At 37.5% G+C, this 16,020-nt stretch overlaps 1 protein-coding gene across 1 annotated transcript in view; it reads left to right on the forward strand.

The window, feature by feature from the left end:
• The window catches only part of THADA (THADA armadillo repeat containing), a 316,640-nt gene that overhangs the window by 11,897 nt on the left and 288,723 nt on the right, over positions 1-16,020 (forward strand). The window contains exons 9-15 of the mRNA XM_080685255.1: positions 1,835-1,929; positions 2,777-2,997; positions 4,301-5,007; positions 7,537-7,688; positions 8,585-8,740; positions 9,384-9,506; positions 12,450-12,573. Of these exons, the coding sequence (XP_080541381.1) occupies positions 1,835-1,929; positions 2,777-2,997; positions 4,301-5,007; positions 7,537-7,688; positions 8,585-8,740; positions 9,384-9,506; positions 12,450-12,573 (1,578 nt within the window). The remainder of the gene's footprint in view (positions 1-1,834; positions 1,930-2,776; positions 2,998-4,300; positions 5,008-7,536; positions 7,689-8,584; positions 8,741-9,383; positions 9,507-12,449; positions 12,574-16,020) is intronic.

Genomic DNA, 16,020 nt, shown 5'->3' on the forward strand with positions numbered 1-16,020 from the left:
CAGCAGGTATTATCTCAGCTAGTGACAGTAGCCATTGTGCGGCTGGTCATTATGTCTCTTTACTAGTATATTCATATGTTGCTTCTGTTCATGTGAACTGTACCTCTGGGAAATCAAATAGTTAGTGAGAAGACATGTCTTCTTATTAGAGTATTTCAACTAATAAAATGAAATGATAGAGTTAGAATATTCTATTACCAGACACAATGTGCCCTTTAGAGTCTTCCTTTTACCACCAAAGGGATTGGACTTGGTCCTGTTTCTAGGTCACCTTCCAATTTTCAGGAATTACAGAGGAACATGTTGAACTTCAGGAGTAAACAAATGCAATATCCAGATTGTGGGTAACTCAACAGGTCTGGAGGCCAGAGTTCTTCAGAGAAATTGTAACAAAAAGAAAGGGGTGGAGAGGGCACATGTTGATTAAAAGACACTTAGACACATATCAGAGTTTTAAAGATTGGGCAAGACTAAATTATAGTGTTTAGAGCTGCACGTTTGAGCAATAAAACTTCTTTAAAAACTAAAGACATCATTATTATGAAAGGATATAAAAGGAAAGTTATTCTTATTAAGACATAATTCATAGACATCTTTTCTGAGGATATTTGCTTTTAAAAGAGAAATTTGTTAAACCTGAAAAAAATGACTACTTGGTGAAATGCAGAGAAGACATGATTTTAATATCAGACAGCCTCTTTTCTGAAAAGTTGATGGCATCTAATCAATGCTATTTTCCCAAGGATTATAAAGCTTCCTGTATCAGTAAAGTGTTTAGCTATAAGCAGAAAACTGAACTTCAGGGACTTAAGCATATGTGCCTCCCCTCCTTCTCACATAACAAGAAGTTCAGGAGCAGGTGATCCAGAACTACTGTAGACAGTTTAGAACCCACACATTTCTGCTTTTTGGCTCTTAAGCATGTTGGCTTTCCTCCACATGTTTGCTGCCTCGTGGTTGCCATATAGCTGCTGTAGCTCCAGGCAGCATGTCTCTGTTTAAGTTAGGAAGGAGGGCCAGTTGCATCTTTGCTTTTAATGAGGAAATCAAAATTACCCAAGAGATTTGTGCTTACCTCCCATTGGCCTGAACCCTCATATGGCTACCTTTAATTGCAAGGAAGATTGAGGAAGCAATTATCTTGCCTTTGGCTGGGCACATGGATGCCTCAATCAAAGTCATAGTTCTGTTAACATGGATAAAGGACATAATGGATAATTAGTAGGCAACTTATAGTGGGTATTTATAATCTTTCAACAGGTTAAGTAATTCACCATATTATTTAGTATACTTTCTGACAAACCAGAGGGTAATAGAAAACAAAATGAAGAGAGCAAGTCAAGATAGTCTGGGTGCAGTGCCAACAATAGCAAAGTTTGTAATTAGCACTGATGCAGGCTCTTTACACAAGCTCTGAAATGACTAAGAAAAAGTAATGTAATGGGGCTTGGGATGCAGAAGCATTGGTGGAGGGGAGGGGACAGGTGATGTTGCTGCTAGATGTGTTGGGAGACTGTAGATGGAGAGGAAGAAAGATTGGATGTTAGAGGGGAGAGGAAGGAATCCCATTTATTGAGTATGTGTTGAGCATAAAGCCTTTATATTCTTTATTCATTTAAATTTTATAACAACTGTGTCAGATAGGAGTTATATTTTCCAGTTTTACAGAAGAGAAAGCTGAGTCCCTGGGAGCTGAGTTCTAAGGCCTATTCACTTAGGAAGTAGTCAAGCTGGAAATTGTACCCAGGACTCTTACTCTGCAGCATCTGCTCTTTCTACTGTACCAAATATCCATCATTATTTAATACATGCTATTTACTTTTTTGCCAAGTAGATGACCTCTTGCGGACAATTCATAGTACATCTGGATTAGCTGTTATTCTTTTTATTAAGGCTATGTTTCACCCACCTGAAAAGATTCCTGACTTGGTGAGTGCATCTCCTTTTTAGAATTAATTTTTATTGGTAGTTTGATGCATGTTTAAAAAATATTTTTAAGGAAATGAATTAAAATTATTCTGCACAGTCAATCTTTCTGATGACCTTTTTCTCATATGTAAGAGGCAGTTGCAAAAAGTCAGATAAAGCAGAAATAACAGTTACCTATAAATCCATCTCACAAAGATAATCACTGTCAATATTTTTATATGTATCCTAGTTTTTTCTAGAGCTGGTTGTTCAGTTCTCTCAGTATTATAAAATATTCAGAGGTTAATGTACACATATATAGTAATAAGTTTTTTATAAATATGAGTTTTTATTAAGAATAACCCAAGTATTGTATTTCAGGCAGGAAGCATGCTATAATCAGTTGTTTGGTGAACTTGATCATATGGAGAGTATAATTTGATAATTTGGGCCATAATCCTTATATTTACTACTAGCAGTTTTTTTCTTAACTGTATTGTCTAGAAACTTATTTTAGCTCTTTGCCTGACTTTATGCAAAATAGATGTGTGCCATGCTCTGAGATCACTCAGTAATTATTGGATAAAATTAAAAATTTTCTTTCTAAATCACCTCTTAAAAGCATTAGTTAAGCTCAGCCACCTACAGGTGGCGATGTGTTGTGCTCTACCAAATCAGCAAAATGGTTCATGTACTTAGATTTTATTTGTTTTCTATTGTTATAATAATCTTAACACTTGTGGCTTTTTCACCTTTAGGTTCATTTCTTAGGTTGTTTAGGGGGAAAGAGAATTTTGGATTTTTATTTTGAAATATCTCTGAAAAGTTTTAGAGGCTTTACATGTATTAGCTCTGTTATATTTTTCAGATTAGTAGTTTGCTTCTCTGTTCTGTGGACTGCACGAGCGCCCCGGAGTGGTTTGTGCACTCCTGCAGGAGCCTTTGTCGTGCTGATGTCTCCGAGTCAGCTCTCCTGTTCCTGTGTCAGGGGACACTCACCATGTTGGACTGGCAGGATGGGAGGATGGGCCCGAGTGGGGAGGCCCTGCTCTTGGATACTGTGCATGTTCTGTTCACCTTGAGTTCACAGTGAGTTTTGATGCTGGTGTCTCATATTTTATTTTGCTTTTCAGACATTTAAAAGATGGCAACTGAGCCAGCATACTTAGTAATTCAATGAAAAGTGGTTGGCTAAATCGAAAGGGAATGAAGTGGGTGTGAAAGTAGAACAAGAAAAAATGAGATGTTGGGTGGATGTTTCTCTATGTATACTGCATTATAGTTTATAAACAACTTTATCATAGGTAATTCAGTGTGATCTTTACATGTCTAATAGCTAGGATAGGAAACCTCATTTCTTGAATGGGTAAAGTGAATGCTTTAGAAAAGTAAATGCTTTAGGCTAAGAGCATATTTCCAAGAAGCACCTGAGCAAGAACTGTTCACCAGTCTTTTGACTTCATTGAATTATATTTTATTTTTTGATGTTTTTGCCATAATGCCTGAAAGTGTTCATGTGCTTCACATGTCAAACCATAGATACAGCTTGATAATAATGAATATGTAGATAAAGGGAGAAAACTACAGTGTTCTAAAATAAACTACATGTTTTTCAGTTTATATGTATTTTTATTTTTTATTATTTTATTTTAAAAATATATTTTATTGATTTTTTATAGAGAGGAAGGGAGAGGGAGAGTGAGTTAGAAACATCAATGAGAGAGAAACATCAATCAGCTGCCTCCTGCACACCCTCTACTGGGGATGTGCCTGCAACCAAGGTCCATGCCCTTGACCGGAATCGAACCTGGGACCCTTGAGTCCTCAGGCCGATGCTCTATCCACTGAGCCAAATCAGTTAGGGCTATATGTATTTTTAAATTGTACATATTTTTAAATTTCGTACATATTTTAAAATTTATTCTTCATTTTGTTATTTTATACCAGATTAATTGAGATATAATTTGTAGGGTTTGTGTAGGGTTTTCTTATATATTCATAAGATGTGCAACTATCACTATAATCAACTTCAGAATATTTTCAGAAACCCCATTCCAACTAACTTTTCCCAACCCTAGCTCCTCAGTGTGTTTTAAAATACCTGTGAAACAATAATCACAATCAAAAGAATGAATATTTACATCAACCCCCCAAAAGTTTCCTTGTGTCTTTTTTTTTTTTTTTTTTTTTTAGATTATATTTTACAAGATGAATAGATTTAGATACAAATTTGAGGTCTTTTTTGGTCTTGTTTATAATTTTTGTTGTAAATTTAATAATGATTGAATTTTCTGATTATTCTTTGTATTTTATATCTTTAAAGTTTGAATGTTTATAACATGAAATTTCTTTTACTAGTCACTTTATAATAATACAGCTCATTTTTCTTTAGGATCAAGGAATCAACTCTAGAAATGTTTCTGTCTAGAATTTTGGCATCTTGGACTAACTCAGCCATACATGTTCTTGAATCAAGTTCCCCAAGCCTAAAGGACAGTCTGAATGGGAATTCAAGCATAGCTAGAAGACTTTTGGAATATGTCTATACCCACTGGGAACATCCATTGGATGCTTTGAGACACCAAACCAAAATCATATTCAGAAACATTCTCCAAATGCACCAGCTCACTGTTACAGAGTCAAAGCTAGAAAAATCAGATTTGGCTGCTGATCATTTCATTTTTGAACTGACCGAGAGTCTTCTGCGATTGGAATGGCATATTAAAGGAAAGTACATATGCCTTGGTTGTTTAGTAGATTGCATAGGAACTGAACATATTTTGGCATTAGCTAAAACTATTCCATCGCAAATCTTAGAGGTGATGGGAGACCAGTCACTGGTACCTTATGCAAGTGACCTCTTAGAAGCCATGTTTAAAAATCATAAGAGTCATTTGAAATCTCAGGCTGTCGACAGTACTTGGATTGATCAGTGGCATGAGACTTGGGTTTCTCCTCTTCTTCACATACTGTGTGAAGGAAGTCTGGATCAAAAATCTTATGTGATTGATTATTACTTGCCAAAATTATTGAATTGCAACCCTGAAAGCTTAAGCTACATGGTAAAGATTCTTCAGACTTCTGCTGATGCTAAAACTGGTAAGAAAATGAATTTTTGTTTTAGTAATTTCTAATTAGGATTCTTAAATGTAGTTACCCAGGCAGATATTGACTATATTCAAATTTAGTAAAGAAGGATATTAACATTAAGGATTTCAGATTGAAACCAAATGTTACTGTACATAGCTGAATAGAGTTTTTTGATTCAAGTCATTTCTACAGGCTAAGGATTGATTCCAATTATGATTATGAGGTGTTTTTTTTATTTTTATTATAGTAGTCCCTCCTTATCTGTAGGGGATACATTTAAAGACCCTCAGTGGATGCCTGAAGCTATGGATAGTACCAAACCCCATGTACCCATGTATACTATGTTTTTCCCTATGCATACATACTTATGATAAAGTTTACTTTATAAGTTAGACAGTTTCATGGAGTCATTTTTACTATAAATCTTAGCAACCTCAGCATACGATCTTTTTCCTTATTAAGTCAAGAACTTCTATTTTTTTTCACTTAAAGAAAGCACTTTACGACTTTTCTTTGGCATGCAGAATTGCCAGCATCACTATTCTTTGCTTTGGGACCATTATTAGTAAAATAAAGGTTACTTATTTTACACAAGCACTGTGATATAGCAATAGTCCTAACTGAATTGGCCACTAAGTGACTAATGGGCAGATAGGGTACACAGTGTGAATACACTGGGCAAAGGGAAGATTCACGTCCTGGGCTGAACAGAGTGGGACTGTGCTATATTTCATCACGCTACTCAGAATGGTGTGCAATTCAAAACTTGTGACTTGTTTATTTCTGGAAATTTTCATTTAATGTTTTTGGATCATGGTTGACCGTAGGTAACTGAAACTGTGGAAAGTGAAACTGTGGGTAAGGGGGGACTACTGTACTAGGTTTTAAATTCTTTTGTCAAGTTCTTATTTGTTACTTGGTTGTCAGAATGGAGTAAAAGTTTGTGTGTTTTACATAAATATTGAAGTGATAAAAACAGTAACTGAAAACTGTTTTGACAAGGTTAAACAGGTAAATTGGCTGTGGCAAGTTTTTGCCTGTGGGAAAAAGACAAAACATTCAGAGGCATGACCTCAGGAAACAGCCATCTGTAATAATATAGAATAGGGATAAGCATCCCATGGATCTCTGTAACTCTGAAGGAGTCACTGCATTACAGCACAATTCAGTAATTAATATCTAAAATTATGATCCTGATTCATCATGCAAATCTTAATCCTCCTATCTAATAAAGAGGGAATATGCTAATTGACCCTCATGCCATTGCAAAGATGGCAGCGCCCACAGCCAATAAGGAGGGAATATGCTAATTGACTGTCATGCCCTCAAAGATGGCGGCACCCATAGCCACAAGATGGCGGCACCCAGTCCCCTCAGCTTTGCTGGGGTGGCAGGTGCATGGCAAGGCCAGGCCCAGCTGCTCCATGTGCCTGCCTCTGGAGTCCCCCAGTCCCCTCAGCCCCCAAACCGCCCAGGGCTGGCCCGAGGTGCAGGCAAGCCTCGGATGGCGGCTGCCCAGCTGCCCAGGGCCGCCCGAGGCTCAGGTAACCAGGGCTGGCCGAGGCTTGCGCTGCCGGCAGTGGCAGCAGCAGAGTTGTGATGGGGCGTTGCCTTCTCCTGATCGCTGGGTCGCCTCCTGCCCTTGAGGGCTCCCGGACTGTGAGAGGGGGCAGGCCGGGCTGAGGGACTCCCCCCTCCAGTGCATGAATTTTCATGCACTGGGCCTCTAGTATTATTGTATTCTGTTTAGCAAAGCAGGAATATGGCACCCTACACCAATCATTTTAAGAATATTTACAACTAAGATAATTAAAAACTTTCAATACTTCAAAGAGTAACTATGAGATAATTGAAAAGTCTGATTCCTATACATAAAAATAAGTCATTGTTTATAATTTTTAGTAATTTTTCTTGCCTTATTGAGAAGTCATCTGAAGTCCAGACTGAATATGTTCTGAAGTAAGGTAGGATTGACTTTTATCTCAAGGTGTCCTGTGGGCCAGAGCTCCCTGTCCACTTAGTAATGGCTGATGTCCTAGTCTCTGAAAGCATCATGTTCTTTGTGATCCTCCTTTTAGCTTCTTTATTAGGGGGGGGGAATCAGTAATTCCAAAATATGCAGAGAGGTTCAGTGTTTATCTTTAGAGAAATAAAACAAATGTTTTTTCCTGTTTTTGGCTGAAAGTCATTCAGTTATTTTTACTGTTTTAAATATTTCTCCACCTGATTATTTTTTTCCTGATTCACTTCCTGATATGTTTTCTAACTGTAAAGGTAAAAATATTAGCCAGAAATTAGGATTTTTTAAAGTTAACAATAAGAGGATTATGTTATTTGGAATTGACACAAGAACTATTAAATCTTTTAAGTAATGATTATTTTATAATAGGAACTTTAACTCATGCTAGAATTGAGTTTAAACATGATTTTTGAAATATAATGTTAGTTATAAACATGAAAATTGTGGTAGTATTTACATAGCACAGTACTGGTCTTTGTTACTGCTTTTGAAACAAGAGCAATCTTTTCCACCTTTAGGGTCATATAATAGTAAAGGGGCTCTGGGAGCTTTGATGGCATGTCTGCGAACAGCTAGAGCTCATGGACATCTTCAGTCTGCAACTGATGCCTGGAGGAATCTTGTGTCCAGTGCAAAAATAAAGCAGGGCTTAATTCATCAGCACTGCCAAGTAAGTAAACAGAATAACTAGCACTTCACACATATAGTAGCTCCCTGGTTTTTTATTCATTTATCAATCCAATACGGAGTCCCCTAAGTTGTGCTCATCACTGTTTTAAGGGGTTCATAAGGATGATGAATAGAGAATGAAAAGTGAAGACCTTGTACTCAGGCTTCTTGGAGTTTAGTTGAAGGAATAAGAAAACCTGCATGAAACAACTAGAGACTCTTAGAAAAAAAAATACAGATAAAAGAGTGCCTTTATGGGTAAGGACTTGGGAAACTGAGGAGAATAGACTGATCAGAGCATTGGTGGCTGATTAGGAAAGTGATGAATTTGATTAGAAGAGAAAGCATTGGAGCAGCCCACAGAATGACAACCAAGGACAGGAGGATGATTAAGGAAATTGTTTGGTAGGAGTGAAGTGTTTTGTCCATTTTATGGAAGCCTCCAATCCTAGGCTGAAGGCTTCAGTTTTCATTCAGTTGGTAACTAGGAGCCAGAGCCTTTAGCAAGGAAGTGAAATTAATGCAAACAGAGATGAGTGTGCAGAATGGGAGTAAGGTGTACATGACTAATCTGAGAGTCGGGGAGAGGGTCCTGGGGTAAAGTGGTCACTGAGGAAATAGAATAAAGAGAATGAAGTTGGACATTATTGTCGAATAAGAATCTTTCAGATTGTTTAATAAATATCCAGTCTACACATTTGATAAAATAATTTCATAGGCAATAACCACAGGATCTTTGGGATTAGGAAACCTTTCTGAAGTACATATGGGTAAACTGAGGTTTACTGTTTTTTTTTTTTCCTTTGGTAGTCTATGTAAAAAATGAAATGTGTCAAGTGGTTTAGGCTTCACTTATTTCATTGAAAAATTAACATGTTATTGCTTGATGTGTTTTAGGTACGGATAGATACACTAGGCTTGCTTTGCGAAAGTAATCGAAGCACAGAAATTGTTTCCATAGAAGAAATGCAGTGGATTCAATTCTTTATCACATACAATCTTAACAGTCAGTCCCCAGGAGTGCGGCAACAGATTTGTTCTCTTCTTAAAAAGGTAGAATTTCTCATCAGAAAGTATAGGAAAGTGGTGAACCTTGCTCTGGAAATCATTTCTCGAAAGAGCGCAGATTTTGGGAGAGTGTGGGAATAATGGTCATGGGCTTATAGTACCACATCTCTTCATGACCCTTCCATAGAACAGTTTACATTTGGGATTAAAGTCCAGAGTGAAAAATCTTTAATTTTGGTGTAATAAATCAAACGGGAGCTTTTATTTTGAAAGGAAAAAAAAAACAAAAACCCTTTGATGAATTTTTAGGATATAAGTTATTTGAAGAAAACTTTTAAAGCACCTCATGAAATAGTCATTATTGAATAATTCAGCTTGAATTAATCATGCGATACTTTATGGGGTAAAGAATTGGTAGAATATAGAAGTGAATATATCCTCTTTAGGTTCTTGCTGACCTAAAGGAAATAGAACTGTGTTTTAAAGATATGTATTCTGGTTTGCAGTGTAATGTTGTTTTTGGTTTTAACAATGTAAATGCTAAAAGAGACACCATGTAAATATTAAGAGTTTAAAAACCAGTACTTTCCTTGCCTGAAGTTTTAGTTTAAAGAACTTAGAAAGTTTTTCCTTTGGCATTTAAAGTTAACATGGCTCACATACACCTTATTTTTCTTTTTCTCAAAAGTTGTTTTGTAGGATACAGGAAAGTTCTCAGGTGCTTTATAAACTGGAGCAAAATAAATCCAAACATGAACCAGAGAATGAGTTAACCAAACAGCACCCTTCTGTTTCTTTACATCAGTATAAGGTAGGTGATATATTTCTAGACACATGGATTCTTAAGAAACCCAGAACAATGATGACTATGTATTAAAGGGAAATAAATGGAAGTCTCTTGGTAAGTAGTATTTATGTGCTTTTTTATTCAAGCTGGGTTTTACATATTCCTACTGGTGCTTTCATAGTTCTCTTCAGGTCGCCTGAGTTGTGGAACTAGTGCTGGACTTCAGGTCTGTTAGAAAACAACACTAATGAGCTAGCCTCAATCATTTACAGCTTATGTGGGCCAGATGGATTAAATTCTGTAACAGAAAGGTAACTGCTGGCCCTGAACTCCTGCACTCCTCCTCAGGGCAGAAGACTGCTGAGTCTGGGCCTCCTCTCTTTATATACTAACATGACATTCGGTGGCTTGGTGTTAGTGACTCCTGGCTCATGGTCCAGCTATGGAGCTTCTGTCTGTCCCATTTTGGAGTGAGCTTGAGGAGTAGGATTGACTTTTAGGATACGGTGTTAGTGGGTTGGATGGAACCCCAGGTACAGCAGCCCCAATCTGGGCCAGGGCTCAGCTTGACAACCTTTAATTTCTGTCCATCAGAACAGAATGAACTTTCCACCACTGGTTTCTTACTCCAAATCTAGCCTCTTAGAAGTAGATTCTTATTTTTTTCTAAGACCCAGATAGAGGACAGAGTTCATCTATTTTATTTCATTTAGGGAAACAAGCATAGTAAATTGATACATTGGAGCTATAACATAGTGAGTACCTACTCTAAACGTTACGGATGGGCCTTAGTTTTCAATTTTGTATTAAAAGGTACAAAATAATCCGAGGAAGAATATTCCTATACAAAGGCTGAAATCAGCTTCATCTTTGTAAAATCCCAATAATGAAGATTGGAAAAGCACATAGGTTTAGTCCTAATTCTGCCATTGACTAGTTGGCTTACTTAGAGTCTATTCAACTGTAAGTGGGATTAGTAACCACTATGAAAGGTTTGTTTTGATGACTAAATGAGAAAGCTCTTTGTGAACTCTAAGTCACTCTAAAAAGCCTTGCTGGCAGTCATTAAAAGTGATCAGAGTATAGATACTGAGCACTTGCTGTGTGTGTGTGTAAGAGTTATTTTTTAGCCTTTCTGAGATTACTGCTAGATGATATAAGATAACACATTTCTTTAGCTTCTTTTTGAAAGGGTAAAATGACATTTGTCTAAATTAGGTATTTAGAAACACAAAACGTATTTTATGGATTGATATTCTGATTTTTCATGTATGTACTTTTTTTTTAGTTTATGGATATATATATTTTTAAAACTAGTCTTTAGATAGAGTATTAATCTACTATTCATTTATAATTAAAACTTGTTTAACTAGGATATTTTTAATAACTACCCTATTCCTTTGAAACTAATAAACTAATAAATTCTTACTTAGGGCCTGTAAGGGCCTAGAGCAGTGGTTCTCAACCTTTCTAATGCCGCGACCCTTTAATACGGTTCCTCATGTTGTGGTGACCCCCAACGATAAAATTATTTTCGTTGCTACTTCATAACTGTAATTTTGCTACTGTTATGAATCGTAATGTAAATATCTGTGTTTTCCAATGGTCTTAGGCAACCCTGCTGTAGAGCCGAAGACAATTGGAAAACACAGATACTTACATTACGATTCATTAACAGTAGCAAAATTACAGTTATGAAGTAGCAACGAAAATAATTTTATGGTTGGGGGTCACCACAACATGAGGAACCGTATTAAAGGGTCGCGGCATTAGAAAGGTTGAGAACCACTGGCCTAGAGGGTAAGTCTCCAGAGTTGTATGTCCTTGACCAAAAAAATGAATTCAGGGATCCTGTCTAGAGTCAGTTGAGAGTAGAGCTGCTTATATCTGTTCAGTTACAAATATATGTCGTCAGGGCATAGTATTATACTAGATGCTTCAGAATCACAACTTTTCCTTATAATTTTTCTCTTGATCTTACACAGAAAAAAGTTATCCTTTTAATTAGAGGGGGAAGATTTTATCCTGGATAAAGTATTTCCCACTTTGCTTTTTGTTTGAAAATTGCATTTTATTAAAAGTTTTTATTTTTTATCTTTGTATAAACAGAATGGTAGAGCAGGAGTCTAAAAAAAAGGGCAGACAGAAGACAACAGAATAGTTGGATTTTTAAATGAATTATGTCATTATAGCTAAATTTATCAAGTATTACATTTACCAAATTTATCAGGTAACATGTATTGGATATTTCTTTGGTCATTTTACTTTATTTTATTTTATTAATTTTTTTTTTAGTGTTTGCATATGTAGTTGTACATTTTATTTTATTTTACTTTATTTTTTTTATTGTTTGAAGTATTACAAATAGTAGTACATATGTCTCCTTTTTTTTTTCCCCATTGACCTCCCCCCGACCTCCCCTATCCCCCAGTACATGCCTTTACCTGCCCCCACCCCATGTCTTGTATCCATTGGTTATGCTTATATGCATGCGTACAAGTCCTTCGGTTGATCTCTTACAGCCCCCGCCCCCCAACCTCCCCTGCCTTCCCGCTGTAGTTTGACAGTCTGTTCAATGCTTCTTGGCCTCTGTATCCATTTTTTCCCCATTTCTTTCCTTTAAAAAATCTTGCCTCTGCAGACTTTATCGGGGGGATCATTTTAAAACTTAAAATGTACACATACTTTTGATGCCTGAATGCATCACTAAAAATGTGTGGTTTTTTTCTTGTGTGAAACATCGAATTTGTACTTGTTGGCTCTACAAAGATGGAGTTCATTACAGTCATGATATAGCTCATGGTCAAGGGTGTCAATCAGAAGTGTTAAGGGAAGTGAATAACTAGTTTTGTTTCTAAAAATATTTTTTCCTTAATTAAAAGAAAAAAACCCCATTCTTAAATGTGGAACTTTGGTGATAACCTATTGTGAGTTAACTCAATTATACTTATTGTAATTTATTTTTAGAAGTTCATGTCATCCATTTGCAACAGTCTTTTTGAAGCATTGTTTCCTGGCTCTTCCTACCCAACTAGATTTTCAGCTTTAACCATTTTAGGCTCAATAGCTGAAGTTTTTCCTGTCCCAGAAGGTAAGTTTTCAATAATGTTTGGGAAAGTATATTTTTATTTGCAAAACACATTTTTTCAACATTTTATTTTACTTGAAGCTTGAGTTTGTTGCCTTTTAAGGTTCTTATGAGAAGTTTTATTCTCACTATATAATTCTTATGTGGACATAATTAAATTTGTCAATCAAAGACACATGAGGGGAACTGTAGTTATTATTTGCCAAACCAAAACTATAGTTTTCATGAACTATGCTTATTATGTTCTCATTGTGCCCCAATTTATACGTTGGTGTTCTAATCTAGTGCACAATCTGTTCTTTAAGTTAAAAAAATTTTTTTTCTTATGTATTACAGTGAGTCTTTGTGGTTAAAATGTGGTTTCCCTCTACATGCTATCTGTTTAGTAAGTCTCAATCTGGTTTCAGAAAGACTATAGGATGATGTCATTTCCAGGCATCCTGATTTAATGATGCCCTTTGTTTCTCCTTCTGAGGGATACTCAGCTGAACATTGAACTTCCATTTGAGTTGTTTTATTTTTTTTCCTTTTTGACAAGATATGGTTCTTTTTTAAAAAATATATGTATTTCTTTATTGATTTCAGAGAGGAAGGAAGAGGGAGAGAGAGATAGAAGCATTAATGATGAGAAAGAATCATTGATTGGCTGCCTCCTGCATGTCTCCCACTGGGGATCGAGCCTGCAACCCAAGCATGTGCCCTTGGCCAGAATCGAATCTGGGACCCTTCAGTCCTCAGGCCGATGCTCTATCCATGGAGCTAAACTGGATAGGGCAAGACATAGTTCTTTTTATCTCTGTGCATGAGTTTGTGTATGTTTTAATCTGTACTTCTGGTTTGTGCTCAGTCCTTCTTGATTGTGATCAAACAGAAAAATATCCTGCTCTGCTTCTTTTTGGAAAGCAATGGCCAGAGGATCAGAGAACTTTACTATATCGTTGGATTTTTTTTTTAAATTTAAATATTTAGCAAAGTATACTTTTTTAGCTGGGAGCAGAGTTATTTGATATTAATACAGGCTTGCTTCATTTGAAGAAAACCATTTTCCCCCCAAGTTTTTATTTGAAAAAAATTCAAGCCAACAGCAAAGGTTCAAGAATAGTTCCATGTACAACTGTGTACCCTCTACCTAGATTTATCACTTGTTTATATGATTCCATCCTATATAATAAAAGCCTAATATGCTAAGTGTCCGGTTGTCCAGTTGGCCGGTTAACCAATCAAAGTGTAATATGCTAATGATTTGCTAAGGCCACTCAACTGCTTGCTATGACGTGCACTCACCACCAGGGGGCAGACATTCGGCTGGTCGACCAGTCACTATGACGTGCACTGACCAGCAGGGGGCAGACGCTCCGACGGGTAGGTTAGCTTGCTGCTGGGGTCTGGCCTATTGGGACTGAGGAAGATGTGCTGGATACACCCTGGAGCTCTCCCACGGTCCCTCCCCAGCTGGCCAACCTCCCACGTCCCTCCCCGGCCCGATTGTGCACTGGTGGGGTCCCTCAGCCTGGTCTGCACCCTCTTACAATCTGGGACCCTTCGGGATGTTGGAGAGCTGGTTTCAGCCCGAAGGCAGAACGACCGGTTGCTATGACATGCACTGACCACCAGGGGGCAGACGCTCAATGCAGGAGCTGTCCCCTGGTGGTCAGTGCGAGTGCCGCTCAGCCAGAAGCTGGGCTCATGGCTGGCAAGCGCGGCGGCAGTGGCGGAGACAGGGAGCAGGCCTAAGCCGTCAGTTGGACATTCCCCAAGGGCTCCTGGAATGCAAGAGGGTGCAGGCTGGCTGTGGGGACCCCCCCCTCCAGTGCACAAATTTCGTGCACTGGGCCTCTAGTTAATATATAAATGGGTTCTTGGAAACTGCTGCTTTAAGTGAAACAACGTATAACGAAACCAATTTTACCACAGGCTAATTGATATAAACAAGAGTTAAGTTTCTATAGCGTACTTTTGGCCACAAAAACATCACCAAACTTTTTAAAAAAGACCTGAAACACTTCTAATATTAAGCATTGAAATAAATGTGAGATTACATCTACATTTAAGAAAGACTAACAAAAAAAAGATAATTCTTTTCCAACCCATTTATTCCAGTCAGGGTCTCAGGTGGCCTGAGCCCACCCTGGCAGCTCAGGGCACAAGGGACAGGATGCCCTTCCATTGCAGAGCACACACATACACACCCACACTTACTTAGACTGGGACAATTTAGACACAGCTGTTACCGAACATGCACATTTTTGGGATGTGGGAGGAAACTGGGCTACCCGTAGAAAACCCATGCAGACACGGGGACAACTTGCAGATTCCACACAGAAAGTGGCCTTTGCCGGGAATTAAATCCGCCCCTATGTCAATGTTATTAAGAAAGGATGTTGAACAAAATGACATTATTCATGAATTTGCCATATTTGCTTTATCTATCTCTCTTATTAATTTTCTAACTATAACACAATGCTCAAGTTTAGGAAATTTAATGTTGATATAATGCTGTTATCTAACATATGACCTATATTAAAAATTTGCCAGTTGTCCCAGTAAGTGGCCTTTTTTAGAAAAATAATTTTTTGCCTGTAATCCAGGAACTAGTTCAAGATCATACATTGCATTTCGTTGTTATATCTCTTTTAGCCTCCTTTAATCTGGAAAGCGTCTTATTTCGTGACATTAACATTTTGGAGGAATGTATCTCAGTCTTGTTGTTTCCTCATGAATTCACTCAGATTTTGCATTTTTGGTACGAATATCTCATAGGTGATGTGATGTTTTTCTCAGGGCATCATAGCAGGAGGTACATAATGTTGGTTTGTTCCATTATTCATGATGGTAAATTTGATCACCTGATGAGAGTAGATGTGGGAGGCCGAAAAATGACCTCCAAAAGGTATCCACATCAAATCCTTAGAATCCATGAATGTGAACCTTACTTGGAAGAAGATTCTTTGCAGATGTGATTAAGTTAAGGTTCTTAAAATGACATAACCTTGGATTATCTGGATGGGCCTAAATGCCATCCCAAGTGTTGTTATAAGAGAGAGGCAAAGGGAGATCTGACACAGGGAGGAGTCAGTGTGACAGTAGGATTGGAGAGCTATGGCTACAAGCCATGGAATCCTGGCAGCCACCGGTAGCTGAAAGAGACCAGCACCACTTCTCCCTTTGAGCCTCCACAGTGAGCATGGCCCTAACAACACCTGGATTTTGTACTTCTAGCTTCCAGGACTGTGAGAGAATAGATTTCTGTGGTTTTAAGCTACCAAGTTTGTGGTAATTTGTTACAACAGCCTCAGAAAATGTATATAGAGGCATCCATCAGTTAAGAGAATTTCAATTGTACTGCAACTGAACTTAGAAAATGAAGTTTTACCTACAAGTGATTGCTTATCCAGTTAGCAAAAAGTTTTCTGTATAGTTGCACCTAGGTGTAGGGGAAGTAACACTGGG

This window comes from Plecotus auritus, assembly GCF_963455305.1.
Source record: "Plecotus auritus genome assembly, chromosome: 8".
NCBI lineage: Eukaryota > Metazoa > Chordata > Mammalia > Chiroptera > Vespertilionidae > Plecotus > Plecotus auritus.